Raw genomic sequence first — 23,542 nt, 5'->3', positions numbered from 1 at the left:
AAGATAGAAGCAACTTAATATAAGTATATGGAGAGACGATCTTGAAGCCTGGAAGGCTTGAATTCAAATCCTGTCTTTGGCACATATTGGCTGTGTGACTCTGCACATGTCCCTTAACCTCTTGCTGTTTTAGGCAATTCTCTAAGACTACTTTGCTCAGAAGGTTCCAGTTTGCAATGGTTGAGAAAGTTTTCTCACCCAGAAATTCCCTGTTACAACAAAATCAGTGGTCCAGTTTCCTCAAGATATGTATATATATATATACATATATATATATACACACACACACATAATATACACACACATATATGTAATTTTTAAAATTTTAATTTAAAAATTTTTTCCATGGTTTCATGATTCATGCTTTCTCCCCTTCCTTATCCATCCCCCTCTTGGAGTTAACAAGCAACTCCACTGGGTTATACATATATATATATGTACATATATATTATTAACATATAGTTTTTAAAGTTCATTTTAGAAATAAAAATCTTTCAAAATCAACCTAATTATGTAAATTCTAAGGAGAAAAAAAGGTTCTTTTTATGATAGAATAAAACTCTGCCCTTGTCATGCTCTTGTATGAACAATTCAGTAACTTTTGAGGTATAGTTATAAATGGCTTTCCAGAATGGTCATACCAATTCTGGAAATACCAAAAATGTGTTTATGTGTCTTTTTTCCCCAAAAGCCTTCCAACATTTGTCACTTTCCATGTTTTCCAACTTTGTCAGTCTGAGAGATGTCAAGTGGAACCTCAGAGTTGCCTTAATATGCTTTCCTCTAATTGTTAGTGATTTGGAACATCTTCTTATGTCTACTGATAGCTTAGGTTTCTTCCTTCCTTTACTCACCTCCTGACAGAGAGAAAGTTGACGATGGCGCAGAATGAGACAGAATTTTTGGTAATGGCCAATGTGGGAATATTCTTTATTTGACTATGCATATTTATTACAAGAGGTTCCCCCCCCCCCAAAAAAAAAAACCAACTTCTTGGCGATGGGGAAATGGGGAGACAAAATAGATTGTTGTCCATTTAAAGAAAACTATGTCTGCCTTTGTATTTTTTCAAGTAGAAAATTGAAATTCTCAAAGCTCTGTAACTTGAGTTGTTATGGTGTGATGGCCTGATTAACAGCCCCTTCCCTCTTTCTCTTCTACTTTCAAGAAACAAGAGCCAAGGATTGGGCCTGTCATGGAGACATTTGAAAATGTTTTCTCATGCTTCTTGCACATAACCACCTCTGTATCAAAGATAGCATGTTATAAGTTCTGGAGTGTTCCTTATGACACTGTTAGGAAGACTGAAATTGCCTTAGACACTAAGCCATTTGATTTTGGAAAAGTCACTTAAATTCTCTTAGCCTCAGTTTCAATATCTGTAAAATGGGGGTAATAATTGCACCTACATTGCACAACATTGTTGTAAGGGTCAAATGCCTAAGTGTGGGTAAAGTAAATCTTAACACTCCATACAAATGTGAGTGGCTGTCATTAGTGTCTTCAGCCAAGACTGTTTATATCTGAACTGTTTTGGAAAAGGGAATGAAAATATCAATAAAATGAAGTCAAAACCTGAATGACTAACATCTAGGACAGTAAGAAGGAGGAACAAAAGACAAGACCAAGGGTTTCATTTGGCAGGACAGGGGTACCTCACAGGCAGATCAAACCTTGGGACTTTTAAAAAATCTTCTTCCTTTTATTTATAATTTGGAGGAGTATCTCGTTCCAGTTGTTTGCTGGTGTCCTAGCAACACAGGGTTCAGGGTGACCCTCTTGCTTTGCTCTTTCCTAAGGAGGTCTCTGCACATAAGAGCTATATTGCATCAGGATTTGCTCACAAGTGATAAAGGCATGAATCCCTTCCATCCAGAGATATTAATGATCATAGCAAAAGCAGGGGGAAAGTGACCAGAGAGTAACATCATGAAGTTCTATTATGTAGATGTCATCAAGATTGCAGAAGGAAAAATTTTATTCTTCCAATTAGAATATAGTGAGAAATTATATGATAGTATGATAGAGATAATATAAAAGAAACTGGACAGCTAGAAGAAATAAAATGATCATTCTTCGAAAATGATATGATGGTATTCTTAGAGAATCCTAGACAACCATCTACAGAATTAGTTGAAATAGGATACAGGATATAATATAATACAGGATATAAAAATAAACCTACATAAATTATTAGCATTACAAAGCCCAGAAGAAAGAGATAGAAAAAGTAATTACATTTAAATTAATGGTAGATAAAATAAAAAGTTTGGGAGCCTACCTGATAAGACAAATCAAGGAACTCTATGAACCCAATTACAAAACACTTTTCATACAAATAAAATCAGATCTAAACAATTGGAAAAATATTAATTGCTCATGGGTAGGCTGAGTAAATATAATAAAAATGACAACACTATCTAACCTATTTATTCAATGCCATACCAAATTGTTCAAAAAGTTATTTTGTAGATTAGAAAAGAAACAAAATTCACCTGAAAGAACAAAAGGTCAAGAATATTAAGAGAATCAATGAAAAAAAATGTGATGGAAGGTGGTATAGGAGCACCAGATTTCAAACAAAGTAGTAATCATCAAAACAATCTGGTACTGGCTAAGAAACAGAGTGGTGGACAAGTGGAACAGATTTCACAAAATCTAGTAACAAATGCTCATAGTAATTTAGTATTTGATAAGTCAAAAGATCTGAGTTTTTGGGATAAGACACACTATTTCACAAAGACAATTGGGAAAATTGAAAATGCTATAGTAGAGCCTGGGAGTAGATCAACATCTCATACCTTATACTAAGACAAGGTCAACATGGGCACACGATCTAAACATAAAGGGTGGTACCATAAGCAGAGGAGTATGGAATAATTTACTTATCAGGTCTATGAATAAGGAATGAATTTATGACCAAAGAATTATAAAGTATAAAATGGATAATTTTGGTTATATTAATCTAAAAAGATTTTATACAAACAAAACCAATGCAACCAAGATTAGAAGGAAAGCAGAAAGCTGGGGGAAAGTTTTAGAGCAAATATTTCTGATATTTCTCAAATATATAGAGAATTGTCAAATTTATAAAAATATGTCATTCTCCAATTCTCTTGCTCCTCACCCATCCCTAAGACAGTAAGAAATCTGATATAGATTTTATGTACATAGTCATATATACATATATATATATATATATATAATTTTTCCATATTAGTCACTTTGTGGAAGATACCTAAAAAAAGGAGAAAGTGAAACAAAGTATGTTTCAGTCTGCATTCAGATTCTATCAGTTCTTTCTCTGAAGGGAGATGGCATTTTTCATCATGAGTCTTTGGAATTTTCTTGGATCACCATATTGCTGAGAATAACTAGGTCATTCACAGTTGTTCATCAAGAGTATTGCTGTCAGTGTCCAGTGTTCTCTTGCTTTTGCTCACATCACTTTGCATCAGTTCATGTAAATCTTTCCAGATTTCTCTGAAACCATCTTGCTTGTCATTATTTCTTATAGCACAATAACATTGTATTGCAAACATATGACACACCTCGTTCAGCAATTCAACCTCTCAATTTCCAGTTTTTTGCTATTACAAAAAGTTCTGCCACAAATATTTTCATCTAAACAGATCCTTTTCCCTTAAAAAAAGAATGTTGCTTTTATATGTAATTAGGGAAAAATAAAATATTATTAAGAAAAGAAACTGAAATTGAATGAGGATAAACAGAAAAGATGCAGAAAACCAACTTCACAAATGCTTATTTGTCAGGAAAAAATAAGAGGGCTTAAGTTGACTGTAAGCTCAATGGATCAGCTGTGTGATGTGGAAGGCAGCAATAGGAAGAACAAATGGAATGCTTCTTTAGACTGCACTGAATGGCACAGCTTCATGGAATTAAAAGATAGGATCCCCACTTTGCTCCAGTCAGATCACATTTGAAATATGGTGTTTACTTATGGGTTCCACATGTGAAGGAGGGCATGAACAAACTTGGAGCAGATACAAAGAAGTACAATCAAAATGGTGCAGTTTGAATGTAAACCATATGAAGGTTAGTTGAAAGAATTCATGTTTAATCTGAAGAAGAGAAAACTGAGGGGAGAAGGGAGGATACAAGAGCTATCTCTTTTTCAGAGTTCAGAATATATATATATTTTTTGCCAATTTCATGTAATAAATTTCCATACAAGTTTCATAGTTTTAAGTATTTGAAGAACTTAAAAGTAGGATTATATTTTCCCATTTGTATTTGGAAGACAGACCCAAGAAGCAGTGGGTGAAAATTACAAAGAAGCATATTTAGTCTTGATGTCCAGAAAAAAATTTTTAGACAGAGGTATCTCTAAGTGAAAAGGTTGAATCAGAAGGGAGTGGGCATTAGACGTTTCTAAGCATCAGCTAGACGATCACTGGTCAGTTTGTTACTTTGAGAGATTTCTTTGGGCACAGGTTGGATTAGATGGCCTTTGGGGCACGTTTCAACTCTGAAATTCTAAATTTTGTGCACTGGAGCAATGAAAACAAGGAACTCTTTTATTTTTTAAATCTTTACCTTTTGTCTTGGAATCAATACTGTGTATTGGTTCCAAGGCAGAAGAGTGGTAAGGGCTAGGCAATGGGGGTTAAGTGACTTGCCCAGGGTCATACAGCTAGGAAGTGTCTGAGACCAGATTTGACCCTAGGACCTCCCATCTCTAAAGGAGCTCTCTTTTAAAGGAGAATTCTATGAAGCAACAGGCCATTCTGGTCAGAGAGGACTTCAAAGCCAGGAAGAACCAACTAGCTTCAAGATTGACTTCTGCTATCTACTGTCAGTATGACGGACAAATCATGGAACCTGAGTAATCTAGGCAAGGGCCTAAGACAATAAATTGCAGATAAGAGGACGAACTGCACTGGGTAAGTGAGTTTCCTCATTCAGAAGTGTCCTATGCCATTGAAATCACAACTTTAAGTCCCTACACACACATACACACACACAAAGGTCCCAAAATCACTTCATAGGAAGCCACTCTTTTCCGTTATAATATAACCCTCTTTTATAATCATCTTGACAAACATCAAAAGTTTATTTCCATATACAAAGAAAAAAGAAGAGTGCATATGAAATTAAACAAAAATACAAATATGTACACAAATATATAATAGTGAACACTTATATAGCATTTACTTGTGCCGGGCAGTGTGCTGGGTGGTTTACAATTATGATCTCATTTCATCTTCACGACAACCCTGAAGGGTAGGTGCTATTATTGTCATTTTGCAGTTGAGGAAACTGAGGTAAAGAAGTTAAGTGACTTATCCAGGCTCACACAGCTAATAAATCTTCCTGATTCCAGGCTCTGTGCCACCTAGCTGCCCCTATACACACATATGCATATGTATATACATAGCAAATATAATAACTAATACTTTTAAAATATAATTTCATTTTATTTGTTTAAATTTCCATTGTTATAGATTTATGTTCTTTCCCTCCTCTCTTTCCTCCTTCCTCCCAGAGCTGATAAGCAATTCCACTGGATTATACATGTATTATCACTCAAAACCCATTTCCATATTATTCATTTTTGTAATAATGTAATAATTAACACCAAAATCCCAAATTATGTACCCACATAAACAAGTGATAGGTCCTATTTTTCTTCTGCATTTCTACTCCCACAGTTCTTTCTCTCGATGTGGATAACATTCTTTCTCTAAATCCTTTGGAATTGTCCTGGATCATTATTAGGAGCAAAGTCTATCACATTTAATCATCCCACAATGTTTTAATAGCTAGTATTTATATGCATAACAACTATAGCAGATAGAATTTAATATTGCTTGTAGCGTTTCTTCTTTGAATCAGGAGCTCTGGATTTGGCTGTTTTCAATTTGGGTAGAGACTTCCAAATTCAGGTGAACAGTGGATTTTTGCCTTCTGCTTCTAAGAGATCTGGGCAGCTTTTATTGATGATTTCTTGAAATACAGCACGTCATTTGGTCATTGTTTTCAGGTAGTCCAGTGATTCATATATGATCCTTCCTTGACCTATTTTTCCAATCTTTAGGATAGTAGATATCTATTTTTCTCCCAGTATTTTTACTTTGTTCTTATCTCCTGTATCACTGAACTATTTACTTATTTGTACTTTTCAGTCTGTAAATTGGGTGAAGTTTTCCACCATTTTCCCAAGCTATTTATTCTACTCTTGTTTTTTTTTTCTTTTAGAGGTCTTATTCATTTTTTTCCCCTCCAAGACTCTTGTTTGTAGTTATTGTGATTATTACCTTCTTCTGACTTTACCCCTTAGGCATCAGCATCGTCTGTTTCCAGAAGATGTTGTTGTCTTCATCCTTAATTTCTTGGTTGTGATTTTGGGTACTGGGTCTTCCTGCACTCTCAGATAGGGTAGGGAGGACCTGTTTGGTTTTATCCTCAGTTGCTGGTGCTCCTGTCATTGGCTTCTACTTTTACTGGCTTAACTGTGCTCAGAGTACTGGCAGACCTCAAAACATTTTGTTTTCTTCCCCCAATCCAGTATTCCTGCTACAGATTTCAGATCCTCCCCCCACCCCTTATTTTTACCCTTTAGCATTGTAGGGGTCAGATATACCTGGAATATTCCTGGTCAGAACACTGACAAGTTTCAAGGCTCTTTACTTGAGCTGGTATTGGCTTTGCTGGCAGAATTCTTCTCTCAGAGCCCACAGGCTTCTGGCTTTTGGGGCCATAGTGAGTTGGGTAGACCTTGTTCTTTTTCCTTTGGACCCCTTTAAACATTATTTGGTCAGATGCCCCTTTTTTAGTTTTGCTGCGAGATTTGAGCTTCTTCATCACCTTTCATGTTGCCCTTTAAACTAGAAGTCATGCTTCATTTCATTAATAAATACAAATCATATATTTAGCAAAGATAAAAATCCCATTTGAGAATAACCTTGCACATTCCTTATTTATGTGCATTTGCAATTTGATGACGACCACAATAACATAATTATGTGGCATACAACACACATTAGCAAAGAAACTAAAGAGAAATGGGGGATAAGAAATTCCAATTGGTTTCTGTAGTTTGAAACACTGGATTGCATCTAAAAAATACATTTGAAACCACTGGCTCTATATTGTGCAGGGCTGTTGTATAATAAAACTATTCCCCAAAAGGAAAAATTAGAAAGAATAAAAATAATTCATACTAGCTAATTTGATCCATTTCAGTAGGATTCTCTACTTTTAATAGGACTTGAGATTTAGAAAAAAATGATTTCTGACAGATTCTAAGATTCTGACAGTTTTTTCATAGGCAAAAAAAAAATGTAGTGAAAATATATGAGAAGAAATGAGATTCCATATAGTCCCAAGACAGGGCAATTTTCCATGCCCTGACCAATAGATATCAAATTAAAGAATTGCTATGTGCCAGGCACTGTGAAAACAAAGACAAAAATGAAATTCTAGTCTTCAGAAACCTACATAAGTATGTTAAAACAAACAAACAAAACACATTTTTCAGGGGAGGCAGGAGTGAGAGGAATCAGAAAATTCACCGAGGTTGTGTTTAAGTTATTTTAATGAAAAAGGGACTTCTATGAAGTAGAGATAAAGAGTAAATGCATTCTAGGTATGAGGAGCAGCCTATACATAGTAGAAGTAGGAGATGAAGTATTATATGTGAGGTATAGCAAAAGAGCCAGTCTGGTTGGACATTATAGTACATGAAGGAGAGTTATGCATAAGAAGGCTAGAAGGATGGATAGATAGTTTGGGGCCAGAGTGTGAAAGGCTCTAAAATGTGAAATATGCCTACAGGCAATAGGGAGCCATCTGAGATCACTGAGTAGGGGAATGATATGGTTAGACCTGTTCTTTAGTAAAATCACTTTGGGAGCTATGTGGAGGGTAGAGTAGAGAGGAAGGAAATTGAGGGCAAGGAGACCAAACAGGATTTGATAGTCCAGAAAAGAGGTGGTAAGGGCCTAAACCAGGCTGCTTGTTGTGTATGTTGAGAGTAGAAAACAAATATGAGAGATGTTATACAGCCACATTGGTGAACCTATGGCACATGTGCTGGAGGGGGTTGCTCCCTTCCGCCTCTCATTTGTGCCTGAGGACATTTCTCCCATCACCTTCCCCTTTGTCCAGCAGCCCGATGGGAGCACTTCCTCCCTCCCTTTCTGGGAGAAGGGGGAGGCTCACAGGCAGCGTAAGGGTTGTAGTTTGGGCACTTGGTCTCTAATTCTTATATCATTTACCAAGATACGATCAAAAGGGATACATGATCTAGGCATAAAGGGAGATATTGTAAGCAAATGAGAACAGTAGACATAGTACCTATCAGATTTATTGGAGAATTTTATGAATAAACAAGAGAAAGCATTATAAGATATAAAATGGGTAATTTTGAATACGTTAAATTTAAAAGGTTTTGTCCAAAGAAAGCTAATATAGCCAAGTTGAGAAGAAATCAAAAATAATCAATAATCACATGAAAAAATGTTCTAATCTCTTCTGATTAGAGAAATGCCAATTAAAAAAAAAAGATAGTCCTTTAAAGTAAACTATAGCTAAGTAACATTCTCCATCAAATCATTACCTTGTTGTGGTGGATCAAAGAAATCATGAGGTATGTGGTTCAGGGTTACCCAAGATGGATAGGTCATAATGGAGAATTATGACAAAAGGTGATCCACTGGAGGAGGAAATGGCAAACCACTCCAGCATCTTTGCCAAAAAAACCCCATGAACAGTGTTAAGTTTGGACAGGCTTCAGGAGATACTGAAAGACTGAAGGCCCTGGGGTCATGAAGAGTTGGGCATGACTTCACAACTGAAAAACAACCAACATTAAGTTCTAAAATTGGAGAAAAATATCCTTGAATCTGGGCCAACTCTGCCCTATTATCTTCTCTGCCCCTCACCCTCTAGTCTTTTCTCAGCTGCTCTTGTTGTTGTTTTAAACAATGTTTAGCTCTCAGTACAACTTGTAGGATTGCTTTACTTCCCAACATCTGATATAGGAACCCAGAAATCTGCTTACATTCCTACACTTCAATTCAACACATTGCTTTTTTAATTCATAATACAGTTTTATGACAGTCAATTTATTCATTTAAAAAAATTATCAAGCTATTTACCCCCTCCATCCCACTGGGTAAAAAAAGAGAAAGAAAAGCCCTTGTAACAAGCATTTATCTAGTCAAGAAAAATAAATTCTGATATTGGTCATATCCAAAAACTTATTCTACCAATTTTTCCAGAATCCGCCTCCTACTTTTCAATTAAGCACTAGCAATTCTAATCATTCATTTACTGGAATCATGATTCATTGAATTAATCAGACAAATCTTTAAAAACTTGTTTCTTCTCCCCCCCTCCAAATGTTGATACTATAGGAATTATTTTCCTGGTTCTGCTCACTTCCCTGTATCAGTTTGTACAAAATCTTCTCTCTGAAACCATTTCATCATTTCTTATAGCTCAAGAGCATTTCATTATAGTCATATCCCTTACTTTATTCATTTTCTTATTGATAGGCATCCCTCTTATCCCTCAAGTTCTTTGTCAATATAAAATGAGATGCTCTATTTTTGGACATGTCTTTTCTTCTTTGATTCCTTTGTTTAGAGGTTTAGTAGTAGAATTATAGGATCAAAGGGTATGCCCAATTTAGTCACTTTTAGGGTAAAGGTCCAAATTACTTTACAAAATGTCTGTACCAATTCACAGTTCTGCCAACAGTTCACCAATGTGCCTGAATTATTTTTGGAAGGGAAGAAATAGGACTAAATAAAACCATCAAATACAGTGTGTTACGTTTCCCTGAAGGAGGGATGTTTTAAAAAAAGCATATTCTAAAAATAATTGATTTTCTGCCAGTTTTTAAACTTTATCCTTCCAATGTCCTATATTAAGAAAAAGCTTCATTTGGAGATTTAAAAGAGAGACCATTAGATCATTCAGAAAAGATTATATTTGCTTGTATTTTGATGACCTGCAGTCTCGCCCATAGGGGTATTCCCTCCTCTGGTACAGTCTGGAGCTTATTCATGTTTTATTTTGTGCAATTCTTGCTCACACTCTCCCACAAATGCTCTAGAAATTCTTTATTCAGTACAATTTTTCTAAGCTTTATTTCATAGATCTCTATTAACCTACCATATATTTCAGAAAAATATTTTCATACATAGCACCATCAGGATTCATAAATACAATAATGGCTTCTAAAGTGAGTCTATAGAAGTAAGCTGAATATTCTACCATCATAGAAGGATGACTCCATGTCTTCAAGCCAAAAATTTGAGGGATCAAAGTATGAGTATGCCTAGATTTGATATCCTTGGCAATAAAGCTTTGTTGACATTGATGAAAGCAAACCAGACCCACGCTTTAACTTCTGTCGTAACAGTTTATCAACATGACATTTCTTCTCCATTATCAAGGTTGTTTAAATAGGCACAAATACAGATATGAAGGGTGTGAAATCAATCAGGATGCATATGAGAACTTGAAAATGCAAAAAAAGATTTTAAAAATTGCACTAAGGGGTAGCTGGGTGGCAGTGGGGGGATTGAGAGCCAGGCCTAGAGACAGTAGGTCCTGGGTTCAAATCTGACCCCAGACACTTCCTAGCTGTGTGACCCTGGGCAAGTCACTTAATTCCCATTGCCTAGCCTTTACCACTCTTCTGCCTTAGTATTGATTCCAAGATGGAAGGTAAGGATTTAAAAATAAAACTGCTTTATAACTAGGTTTCTTAGGACCACTGATGACTACCAATACCAGACACATAATTCATAGGATGCCAAGAAATATTTGTTTTGCAAACACTGGAATCCATAAGAACATTGCTTTACTATTATTTGTTGAAGAAAAGGTCCAGGAACAAAAAAGACTAGGAAAAGTGATTTTATTGCAGGGAGCTTCTTAAGTCATTTTCTTATTTCTATCAGATTATTTCCATCTTCCTTTCATCTTTGAATAGACTTTGAGAGAAGGTGGAAATGGTGTTACTTCTGTAATATATGTGTTTAAGAGAGAAGAGAAAAAATATATATCCACAACATACATCATTACACAACCTATCTGTGACAAATGGAAAACCAATTGTAAACTCTTATCCCTATATTTTTAAATGTATCTTCTTGAAGATCATTTGATCAAATTCATCAGCAGCTCACTTTATTTTTTTAAACCCTTACAAAAAAAACAAACAAACCCTTTCCTTTCATCTTAGAATCAATACTGTGTATTAGTTCCAAAGCAGAAAAGTGGTAAGAGCTAGGCAATGGAGTTAAGTGACTTGCCCAGGGTCACACAGCTAGGAAGTGTCTGAGGCCAAATTTGAACCCAATACTTCTCTCTGGATCTGGCTCTTAATCCAGTCTCCTAGCTGCCCTCTCCTTTACCTCCTCCCACGAGCAGCTTACTTTAAAAAGAAACCCTTTCCTGAGTCTTTCTGATCAGCAACAAAGTACCCCCCTCCCTTCAATGTATCAATTTCTTAAACTCAGTTTCTAAAGAGGAGAAGAGGAGCATACACAATTGGCTCACAATAGGAGAAGCACTGTATGGGGCATTGCAGTGAACAAACACCTTAATTGTTCTGCTTCTTAAGCATTTGCTCTCTGTTACCACTTTTCCCCTTTCCCTACTTCAGCAGCCAGGGCAAGATCTGTGCCTCAGCTACCACGAAGATAATTGTTTTTAGCTTGGCTATGAGCTAGGGAGGCTAGCAGATAATGGAAGCAAAGACTTACTGGGGAACTTCAGAATTTTCAGGGAAAATTGATCCAATTTATGTCTATTTAGAAATTCCATCAGGGTGAAATTCTACTTGCTGTAATACATTGCTTAAACAATTTTAATATTAGGATTCTCCCTTCCCCCCGCCCCCAAATTAAAAATCTATTTAAGTTTCCCAGATTATAGCAAAAAAAAATTCTTTTCTAAGTCTCAAGCAAATCATTTACTCTGGGAGAACACTTTATAAGATGAAAGGAAATGATAAATCTACTAGCATCTTAAAACAAAATATTACTGAATGCCGCCACAACTGAATACTGTGAACCATTGGGTTCTTTCTGTATGAATTAAAATGACCATACTTGGCTGCAAAATTGAGTTAGTAATGAGTTTGCAAGCATTAAAATCTGAGGTTCACAGTGACAGCAGGTTGGTATTTTAAAAAAATAACTCATGAAAAGCATATATGTAAAACCAATGGAAGTCATTTCTTTATTGTATTTTGCCATTTAAAAAAATGTACAATCTCATAACATATCCATCATTTGTTGCTTGCTGCACTAACAACAGCCTTGCACCTATGACAATTGTTCCGACTACTAAGCTTAAAAGACTAATGACATTTCAGTTTACAAATTATTACATTCTTTATTTTTTGGCATTAATTAAAAATCTTTAATACACACACAATGACATATACTTAAGTTTACAAATTATGCTCTTCCTTTTTTGGCATTAATAAAATCTTTAAAGTACTTACTTGAGAAAGAAAAGTGGCTACTTTCACCAGCACCAATCTAAAGGGAGCCTTTCTACAATGGCACAAGAAATTACCTGCACACAGACTTCTGGGGAAGAAACCATAAGAGAAATGGCAAATTCTGCCCAACAAGATGGTCACCCTAAAAAGAGAATGCTCTAAATGGCAAGAGGAACAAAGTACCACCAAACCCGCTCCTTTCAACATTATTTATACACATTTCCCCAACTTGATTCTATCGACACGTATCTATTTCTTAAGCTGTTAATTCATACACAGGCCATTTTAAAATGCTAGTTTCCTCAAACTGGTCAGACCAAATTGCTTCTGTCATAAATAAAAAATATAAATAGAGGCACTTTAGTTAAAGAAAAGACAAAACCATCTAAAAATGCATGCCCTCCCAATCCCCAACCTTCTGCCCCCCAAATCTTTAAGCAAAGTTTTTGAGTTGCACCTTTAAATAAGTATGTTTGCAGACTTTTGGAAACTAGGGATGTGGGTATGCTCAGTCTCTGCTTGGTATTTATTACTGTTTTATACCCTAGTCTGAGTTTTACTTACAGTGTGTAGAAAATTGCTAAGTTGCAATAAGGAAAACATGTATAAACCACAGCTCTTGATACCTCTCAAATTTTCACAGCTTTCACACAGCACAGATACCTCACTGTCTATGCGAATTATTTTTAAACAGCACGTTTGCTATACAGTACATGTGAGAAAATTTAGGAACCAAGAAAATTTAGTGCAACAGGACAAATTACTCTCTCCACAGGAAAACCAACCATAGCAGTACTGATGGAAAAACAACAAAATTTAACCACCGCCCCGCCCCAGACAAATAAATAAAACAAAAAAGTAGTAACAGTCCTCATATAATGCATAACTTAAGGATATTAAGGGTTGCTACATTAATGGTGAGCATCCATTTTTTTTTATTTTCCAATTTTCTTTGTTTTTATTCATTTCTCCCTGAGAGGTTTACTTTTTTGGACTGAAATTGTACAGGTAGCTTTACTTACAAAGAATTCAAAATGACAACATAAAACAGCAAACCACTTCAAATGAACACAGAGACAAATAGGTCTTGGCATCTCGGTCAGCAATGTTGACATTTTGTGCATTGGTTAAACAGGTCTTTCAGTTCTGACCTACATTTACAGAGGATGCAGTTCATCCCCTGAATATAACATGGAATATACAACAAAGCAAAAGAAAGCAACTTTAGGATCTCTGTCCCTTCAGAGAATTCCTCTTTTCCGGTCTCGGGTAGAAAATTTCTGTTTGGGGGTAGGAAACGTTTAAATGTATTTATGTGTCGTTGTAGCAATAAGCATGTTTTGGTGACCTCATTCTTCAACAAGAGCATAGGCTGCAGTTAGAGAAAATTAATTGTTTTCAAAAACAATTTAAAGGAATCATCACGTTGTAGAACTCAAAGGAACCAGCACAGGGGCATAGATGATGATATTCAAGTTTTGAATATTAAAAAAACAAAAACAAAAACGTTTTCCACTTGACGGTCTACACGATTCAGTTGTGTGCAAGGCATTCCTAACAAACCTTATTGTTCCTAACAAAGAGACTGTATCCCCACACAGACTCTGTCTGGATGCAGAAGACTGGTCCTCGCAGTCACCTGGGAAGATGTCCCAGCATCAAATTGTCCAAAACCCTTTTAAATCTAGATTCTTCAGCACTAGTTATACTAGTGTGAAGACTTTCAAAGAATATCAAATGTGGAAACTACAAAATGATTCTTAATACTTTTCTTTCTTTTTAAACTATAAGGAATGTCTCTGTCATTTTTCTCAGTAGACAATGTTGTGCTTCTGAACAGTCACCAGCATTTGAGAAAGAAAAGAAAGCTACACTCGATGTGAATGTACTTAAAGTACACAGGCCACACACATACTTGCCTCCAGCCATACCCACGATGAAGACGACTTTGTACATTTTATACATCATACATACATATATTACATACATACATACTTTCATTCAGATGGGGAAAAAAGGACAGCCAACATTGGATTACAAGGCAGTGTAATGAAAAGTTCTAGCCACTTCAAAAGACTGCTAATGAGCTTTCCAAAAAACGTAAAAGGAAAATTAGAAATTGAGCTTTGTGACTGGTCTCTCACGGCTGCTGTCCGTCACCGGGTTGGTAATGCGCTTGCGATTTCGTTTCAGTTTAGAAAGGTCTTTGTCAAAAACTTCGCCTGAGCGGAGAGCTGAAACAAGGTCATCAAACTCTCCTCCTTCTTCACAGTTCTCTTTTGTCTTTCTAGCTTTGCGTTCTTTTTCACGCTGTTCTTTGAGCTGTGAAAAGGAAGAAAATAAGTATTTATTAAGCACCTAATGTGGGCCAGGCACTGCATTGAACACTTTATAAATATTGATTTGCCCACAGTGAAACAATTAATAAAATATTTGAGGCTGAAGTAGAACTTGGATCTTCTTGACTCTAGGATCAGCACTATGCCACCTAATTACCCTCTAAAAAAAAATAGTATTTCAAAGGGTATGATTAAATAAATTATGTTTTCTGATTTCTTGTCTTTTTTTCTTAACTCTTATCTTCTTGTCTCAGACAGAAGAACAGCAAGGGCTAGACAAACAGGTTTAAGTGACTTGACCAGGGTCACACAGCTAGGAAATGTCTTGAGGTCAAATTTGAGTCCAAGTCCTCCTCCAATCTAGGTATGTTGTTTTAACCACTGTGCTGTGCAGCTAATGTTTTCTGTTTTTAATGGAGACGAGAATAAACAAAATCTTTCGAGGTATTAGATGCATCAGCTGTGGACAGCCATTGCTGCTAACTGTGTCTAGGCTAGGAAAAAGGAGTTAGTGATACACACAAGGACTTATGAGAAGTCTAGTAAATTCCTTCCCATTCTATGTGTGAGTTGGGTCTCATCAATAGGATTTAAGGAAAACCTTTTAGTACTCCTCTAAGCCTCAGAGAACTGTCTCAGAACAGAAGTAATTTTTAAAAATTACTAATTGGACAAAACCCAGTAACCTTTTTTTCTTTTAAGATGAAAGGTTGAGTCATATATGGACATCAAATGCTACCCAATGAAGTAGCTTTTTCAAAGCAAAGATCTTGGAATCCTCCCTGCATATTTTCCATTAGCTTTTTCCAGGTTATAGCACTGTTTTGTTTTAAGGTCTCCAAGGCCATACCGTAAGGTGATCTGGTGTAAGTGATGAAGGAGAGGGAGACAGAACAGAAAACTCCTCTTACCTGTGCTTCCATACGAGCTCGGCGCTCTTCTTCCTCCTTCCTTTTCCTCATATTTTCATTCTCTTGTTTTGCTTCTGAGACAGCTTGAAGAAACTGGTCAAAGATCCCAAAGAACTCATCGGGCTGTATTTTGCCTGCTTCTTCCCCAAAGTGCTTCACTGCCTTTGTAAACTGCAGGGAGGGAGGATTAAAGCATTAGGGAAGGTGGCAAGATAAACCAAACAACAATACCCCAGGGAGGAATGAACTTAAGGAGAGTCTTCACAAGCCTTTCCGCCCAATCAATCTGATGAATGAAGGGACTACAATTTCAAACTTCTGAAAAATGTGTTGGTCATAACTCTAACATTTAGACTCTCACTCATGTTCTGTCATTTCTGTACATTTTACTCCTGTTCTTGGTTTGTATTTGGAGGAGTGGTGGAGTACGCCCTTTTTCATCATTCAAACTCCAAGCTTCTAGCATTAGTAGCCTTCTTCATGGAATCTGACTCTGGAGTGGCTTGCTATTTCCTTCTCCAGTATGCCCTTACTTTTTATACACAAAAAACTGAGGCAAATAGGGGTTAATTAACTTTACTAGGGTCCTATAGCTTGTATGACTCAATCTACTGCACTATCTAGCCCCCTCCCCCAATTGGTAGCTTAGTAAGGACTTAATAGACATTTGTTAATTTCTGGCTAACATTTTTTAGACCGTTTTTATCTCTTTTTTTTCATTTTCAATTTTATTTATTTGTTTGTTTTTATGAAAATCCTTACCTTCTGTCCCAGAATCAATACTATGTATTGGCTCCAAGGCAGAAGAGTGGTAAGGGCTAGGCAATGGGGGTTAAGTGACTTGCCCAGGGTCACACAGCTGGGAAATGTCTGAGGTCATATTTGAACCCAGGACTTCCTGTCTCTAGGCCTGGCTCTCAATCCACTGAGCCACCCAGCTACCCCTTATATCTCTATTTCAGTTGAATATTGATTATTCAATTCAATGATGTTTAACTTAATTGGTTAACTCATTGGGTTATTATCTAAATATAAAATAAGGAAGCAAAATAGGGTGGGACAGAACACTAATGTATCATAAACAAATAGGAAAGGGAATAAGAGTTTATATAGTCTATCCTATGCTAACCACAGTGCTAAAAACTTTTTTTTCCCCAAAAACCAAACAACAAACAAATATCTCATTTGATCTTAGCAACAACTCTGAAAGACGGGTGCTATTATGAACCCCATTTTATAATTGAGAAAACTGAGGTAAACAGAGTAAGTGAATTACTCAGGGTCTGAGGCCATATTTGAACTCAGATATTCCTGACTCCAGACTCAGTGCTCTATCCACTATGCCACCTAGATGGCCATAGCAAAAACAGCAAAGGTCAGTGAAATTCTTAGAAGGAGTTTGTAATATTATTTGCTATCATTATATGGCTCAATATGGGAAACTAAGGAAACTCAGTTCTCTTTAGTTTTTTTCCCTAATCACAAAATGATAGTCTTATAGTTAATGCATTTGTTGGACCTATTCAAATGAGAAAAAAAAGAGAGAATTGGTTACAGTATCATTCATCTACTAGAATAGTTGCAGTTTAGAAAAACTTCCATTCTAGACTTTTGCAGTGTCAATACCAGTGACAACCTCTGACTATAACTGGGAAGTTGGAAAGGCTAAATAATGTTCCTGGAGGAGAGAAAAGAAGTTTTGCCGGAGATGTCTGTGAGACATTTGAAAATGTCTAACAGGCAATCTTTGATGATAACTGTATTAAAGGAAAGAAACTAAGATCAGTTCTACAGATCGGTGAATATATATGGAGATGAAAATTGAACCAATGGGGACCAATGAGATCAAGTAATAGAATATATAGAGAAAAGAGAAGATGGCCCAGGACAAAGTCTTGGGGGACCACCACAGTTAGTGGGCACAACTGACTGAAGATCCAATAAGAAACTGAGAAAGAGCAATTAGTCAAATAGGAGGGAAACCAAGGGAGAAAAGTGTCATGAAAATCTGAGGACAGAATAGTCAAGAGCAGAAAGTGTTCAGCATTAAATGCTATAGAAGAGTCATTTAATTAGAAAACAGAAACTTGGCCTTTGAAAAAAGTTGAGTTAATGTATCTTCCTCTGTTGCAGAAGATAGAGAATAAGAATAATTATATATGCTGTCAGCTACTTTTTTTCGTTCTTTCTTAAAATTTTTTCATCTTATGAAGGATGATGCCCTGGGAAGGGAGTCAGTCATCTATATATATCATATTTGGAAATGAATTAAATTTAAAAATAAAGACATGAGGAAAGTAATGAATGCTGGAGGGGATGTAGCAAAGTTAGGACATTAATGCACTGCTAATGGAGTTGTGAATTGATCCAACCATTCTGGAGGGCAATTTGGAACTATGCCCAAAGGGCAATAAACGACTGTCTGCCCTTTGATCCAGCCATAGCACTGCTGGGCTTGTACCCCAAAGACAAGAATGTTCATGGCTGTGCTCTTTGTGGTGGCCAAAAATTGGAAAATGAGGGGATGCCCTTCAATTGGGGAATGGCTGAACAAATTGTGTTATATGTTGGTGATTGAATACTATTGTGCTCAAAGGAATAATGAACTGGGTAATTCCATGTGAACTGGAACAACCTCCAGGAATTTATGCAGAGTGAAAGGAGCAGAGCCAGGAGAACATTGTACACAGAGACTGATACACTGTGGTACAATCGAAGGTAATGGACTTCTCCATTAGTGGCAATGCAGTGATCCTGAACCCGGAGGGATCTACAAGAAAGAATACTATCCACATTCAGGGGAAAAACTGTGGGAGCAGAAACACTGAAGAAAAACAACTGCTTGATTACATGGGTTGAAGGGGATATGATTGGTGATATAGACTAAATGATCATCCCAGTGCAAACATCAACAGCATGGAAATAGGTTCTGATCAAGGACACATGTAAAATCCAGTGGAATTGCGCATTGGCTATGGGAAGGGGTGGGGGAGGGGAGGGAGGGAAAGAATATGATTCTTGTAACCAAGGAATAATGTTCTAAATTGACTAAATAATTTTTAAAAAAAAATTAAGAAATGAATTCTATTTTTAAAACCATCACCAGAATAAAAAAAGAAAGAAAAAAACCCCCAGAGAGAAATGCCTTTGCTCACACATGAAACCCAGATTTCTACTTCCTAAAGTTCAAATAAGGACCAGGATTTGCAACAGGCAATCTATGACAATCATTACAGTATTAGGAACTTCTGATGGTCCTAAATAACCTCTTAATCCCACTTTTGGCAAATATATGTATGTTTCAGATACAGAATATTGAGGAAAATTGGGTCCAAACCCAAACTCACACACCCATTGTATTCAAAAGCTGGTCCTGTGGATTTGGTGTTATTTCTTTAAAGATTAACTATACCATTGCCTCCAGTATAGTTGCTTTTTTATTGTACTCCAAAGCAAGCAAGAATCAGTTGGACATGCTAAGTTGGCATTGGTACACACAGCCCTTGTGGGGGATATACAATAGAACTCGAAGCTGCAAGCATGGATGCTGACATCAGGTAATTTCAAACTGCATTGGAGGGGTCAATAGATGATATTTAGCCAGCTGGTGTCCACAGCAGTCATGTGATAAGAGTATAGTGTTGGGGTTTAGGACTGGACTTAATCTGAAGACCTAGATTCCAGTCCCTGCTCTGCCATTACCACTGGGGCAATTCTCTTTACTCTTTGGGTCTTTGTGTCTTTCTTCCAGGTCTAAAACCTTTGACTCTTTGAATTGTTAGTATTTTCGTATCTTATTAAAATTATGATGAATTATCATGAATATTAACCATAGATAACCGTACTCTAGTTCACCAGGCCCTAATATGAGTATTATCTTCCTTCTCTATTAATATCTACTCTGATTCCACATCATGGTATGAAGACAACTCTGGATCTGCCCACGGCGATAAAGTTCTGGAAGGTTCTACACCAATCTGAAAAAGCTTTAAGAATGAACCCAATGGAGGGAGTTGGGAGGAGGAAGAGAAAGAAAATGAATCATGTAACCATGGAAAATTTTCCTTAATTAATCAATAAAATGAAAAAAAAAAGAAAAAAGAATGAATCCAATGATAGTTGAGACCTTGTACAACTGACATAATTCAATAAGAAGTGATTATTATCACATATACCTTCACATTCCTCTCCAGGATGTGTTCTAGGTTTTCCCTATCATTCTCCAGCTCTTCAAAACTAAAATCCACACATCAGAAGTATCCTTGGTCTCTGTGGTTTCTCTTTATCTGACTGGATGGCTCTTTCTAGACCCTACTCTTAAGGAGAATGCTCAGGCCAGGTGCAGCTTGTTCCTATCCAGATGGCACTCTAGACTTCCATTACTATCCTGGTCTGCCAACCCACCCCATACTCCCATCTCCTGCCCAGGTACCTTTAAATCTTTTTTTTCAGCTTCCTTTTCTGTGTCTTCTTCCCTGATTAGAATACAAACTTCTTGTCTTTCTTTCTGCTATCTGGAAAGTCTTCCTAAAATTTTTTAGCCCTCCCTTCCTACCAGAGAAGAAGTCTGAATTTTTTCTTTTCTTTTATGGGGTGTTTGAAGCACCTTAAAGTACAGTTTGGGTTAAGTAATTGGTCAAAACCTATATGTAGGTCAATGTGAACATTTTTAGCCTTTGTATATAATCTACTGGTTTTCACATTCTTTTTGCAAATTTTAACTTTTTACTTATTTTAATTCAAAAAAATAAGTTATGCATATTTATGATAAGAAAAGATAAAATATATTATTTTATAATATTACCCATATATTTTATTCATTAAAAAAAAACTTACCTTTCGTCTTGGAATCAATACTGTGTGTTGGTTCCAAAGAAAAAGAGCAGAAAGGGCTAGGCAATGGGGGTTAAGTGACTTGCCAAGAGTCACACAGCTAGGAAGTGGCTAAGGACAGATTTGACCCTAGAATCTCCCATCTCTAGGCCTAGTATTCTATCCCCTGAGCCACTTGTTTCCCCTCATTTCATGTATTTCTGAGTTTCTAGATGTTGTCTACTGGCTTTTGTGAGCTGTCTGTGGCTGCTGAAACCTCCCCCCCTCACCCCTTTTCCCATTTTATTTCTTATGCTCACCCTCGATACTTTGAAACCATGATATAGAAAGTCGAGATGTAGAAAGAATCCCTGTGCTTGTACTTCTACCCTAAGCAGTTCTTGGGAAATAGTAAACCATAATAGATGCTAATTGACTGATGTGAGTTAAAGACTTTCCCTCCCTCTTCTCCCCAGTTTGGGAGGGTTTCCTGGAGTTTGGCTAAGGAAAGGAGAAGAGATTACTCTAGGGGATTCAAGGGGATGGCAGATTTTTTTAAGAATAGGAAGTTTCTCCATGCTTGAAAACAGCAGAGAGAGAATCATTAGATAGAGATTCAAAATTAGTTTCAATGGAGTCTTTTTTATTTTTTCTCTTCAAATTGATGAAGATTCAGTGAGGACAATTTGCTAGAGAAGATAGGAGAGGATGGGACTGACTATACTGATGGAGGGCTTGGCCTTTCAAGAAGAGTTATCTCTTTATCAGAATCAGGAGTATGTGAAAAAGGAATGGAGGATGATGCCAAACAGTTTTGAAATGTAGAAAAAGGTAAAAGAGAGCCTATGGTGAGAAGTCTGTATTTTCTCAGCAAAGTATAAGGCTAGATTCTTAGCTGAAAGGGTGAGAGAAGAGCATGGTATGGGAAGCTTGAGTAGAAAAAAGAGAAGACAATAGGGAGTGAGAAAGAGAATTAGTTAGAAAGGAGTACAATAATTGCCTAGTATTGAGGGTTCAGTTGAGATTAAATATTATAAATTCATACCATTATGAGTTTTTGTAATTTCCCCTAGTTCCTTTCAACAAAATGTGAGTAAAAGTAGGGAGAGAATATGGTTGGAATGACCCAGATTTGGGATTTGGCAAGATGTGAGCATAAGAAGGACAAAGGATCAAAGGATTTGAGAATAGAAGACAGAGAGGAGTTGAACGGGTTAACTATAAGGTCAAGATTGGGAAGGGAGAGAAGCTGTGTCAGCAGGGATGATGACTTAGGAGTATTGAGGGGTGGATATCTTAGATGTCATTGATTTTTTTTCTCTTTTAACTTTCTATTGGCTTCTTTAAGTTGTCTCCTAAGCTCCTCAACTAAATCACTTCTCTCTTCAGTTTTCTTATCTTTGTCTGCATCAAAATCATAACAGCTAAGATGAATGAGGTGAGGCTGAGATAATCTTGGTAGAAGTCAACAGGGGGCCCTTTGGGGATCTGAGGATTCTCATTGAGATTCATTTAAAGTGCTTTGGAGGAAAAGTTCTATAGAAATCAATTACATAAATGAAAATTAATCAGGATTGTTCAGCTATTTCTCAAGTTATTTCATTATTTATTTCAAACTAAACAAAATAATTCAAAACACTTCTGTGAATTATGAAACAAAATGCTATGTAAACATGAGCAATATTGGAGTTAGGAAGATCTAAGTCCAAAACCTGTTTCAGACATTTATTTTATTTATTTTGCTTTAGTTTTTTTCTTCTGTAAAATGGGGATAATAATAGTGGTACCAATTTCTTGGAATTGTTGTGAGGATCAAACAAGATAATATTTATAAAGCTCTTTCAAATTTAAACTGATAAATTTCATACACACATGCATATATACATGTATGTATATATATTTTTTCCATTAGTATTGTTAACAATTATATTGAAATATAGTTATGAAGATATAAAAAAAAAAACAAGTTTAGAGACCTCTGGTTAAAAGCACCTGCTCTAAAGTAACTGAGGGAGAAATGGTCAAAGCATTAAGGCTGTTTTAAGTGACTTAGAGCTTTCAATGTGCACACTTTTTTTTTTATGTCAGCGAAGTTCTTTCCTCTAATTCCTGACTTCATGTCTGAAAATGAAACCAATCAATGTTGTATAAATCTACTGAATTAGGGAAAAGAGTCAATTGGTACTTTCCTTCCTGCCTCAGGGTGTTTGGATCATATTCTTGTTCCCTGCTTAGATATTTGTCAACAGAATCAAGGTTGAGAATCTCTTCACATCTCATTACAGAAAAGGAGATCATGCTGGGTGGGACTTACCAGTTCTTTAGCTTCAGTTAGAAGGTCTTCAACATCAGAAAAACTGAAGCTGGCTACAGCGATGAACTGGCTGACGACAGAGACGAACTTGTCTCCAGGCTGAGACAGCTGAGATTTCTGGTACTCCAATTCCTTAAATACATATAAGTTTGTTCTCAATGTTAGTCTTCAAAGACACATAACTCTTTTATAGCCCAAATTTAAGGAAGCCTGTCCATGACCATTTATTCACTCTCACACTCTTCCCCACCTTCTCAAACCCAGATACTTTTATATTCTGCTCCTAATACTTTCATAGGTATTGCTGTGTCTTCTCCCTACTAAAAACCTTTAGTGCTTTCTTGCTGCTTAGAAGATACAATACAAACTGTTTGGCCTGGCATTTAAGGCTTTCTGCAGTCAAGCTACAAAGCATCTCTGTAGCTTTATTTCATACTATTTCCCCTTAATGTAATCTCTACATTCTAATCATCTTAGATGATTGTTCCCTTAATTTCATCTCTCTTTTTAATTAAACACTTCATTATTTTCAACAGGACTTTCTTTTTTAAATGTTTAGTTCTAAGTTCCTTCCCTTCCATTCTCCCCTTTACCCCTGAGGCAAAAAATATAGCAATTATATTTCTATATTAGCCATATTTTTTTAAAGTGAGAAAATTAGATTTCAATTTGTATG

General features: G+C 36.3%; 1 protein-coding gene across 6 annotated transcripts in view; it reads right to left on the bottom strand.

Annotated features, from left to right (window-relative positions):
* Nucleotides 1-12,197: 12,197 nt before the first annotated feature.
* Nucleotides 12,198-23,542, bottom strand: part of DAAM1 (dishevelled associated activator of morphogenesis 1) — a 232,987-nt gene continuing 221,642 nt past the window's right edge. For all 6 annotated transcript variants that reach the window (XM_007472963.3, XM_056810827.1, XM_007472959.3 and 3 more), the window contains 3 exons: nucleotides 22,867-22,998; nucleotides 15,741-15,911; nucleotides 12,198-14,812 (listed from right to left, as the gene is read on the bottom strand). In XM_007472963.3, the coding sequence (XP_007473025.1) occupies nucleotides 14,603-14,812; nucleotides 15,741-15,911; nucleotides 22,867-22,998 (513 nt within the window). In that variant the 3' untranslated portion in view covers nucleotides 12,198-14,602. The remainder of the gene's footprint in view (nucleotides 14,813-15,740; nucleotides 15,912-22,866; nucleotides 22,999-23,542) is intronic.

The sequence above is a fragment of the Monodelphis domestica genome, chromosome 1, assembly GCF_027887165.1.
Source record: "Monodelphis domestica isolate mMonDom1 chromosome 1, mMonDom1.pri, whole genome shotgun sequence".
NCBI lineage: Eukaryota > Metazoa > Chordata > Mammalia > Didelphimorphia > Didelphidae > Monodelphis > Monodelphis domestica.
Note: the sequence above shows the minus strand (reverse complement) of the source record. Positions and strands in the feature narration are given on the sequence as shown.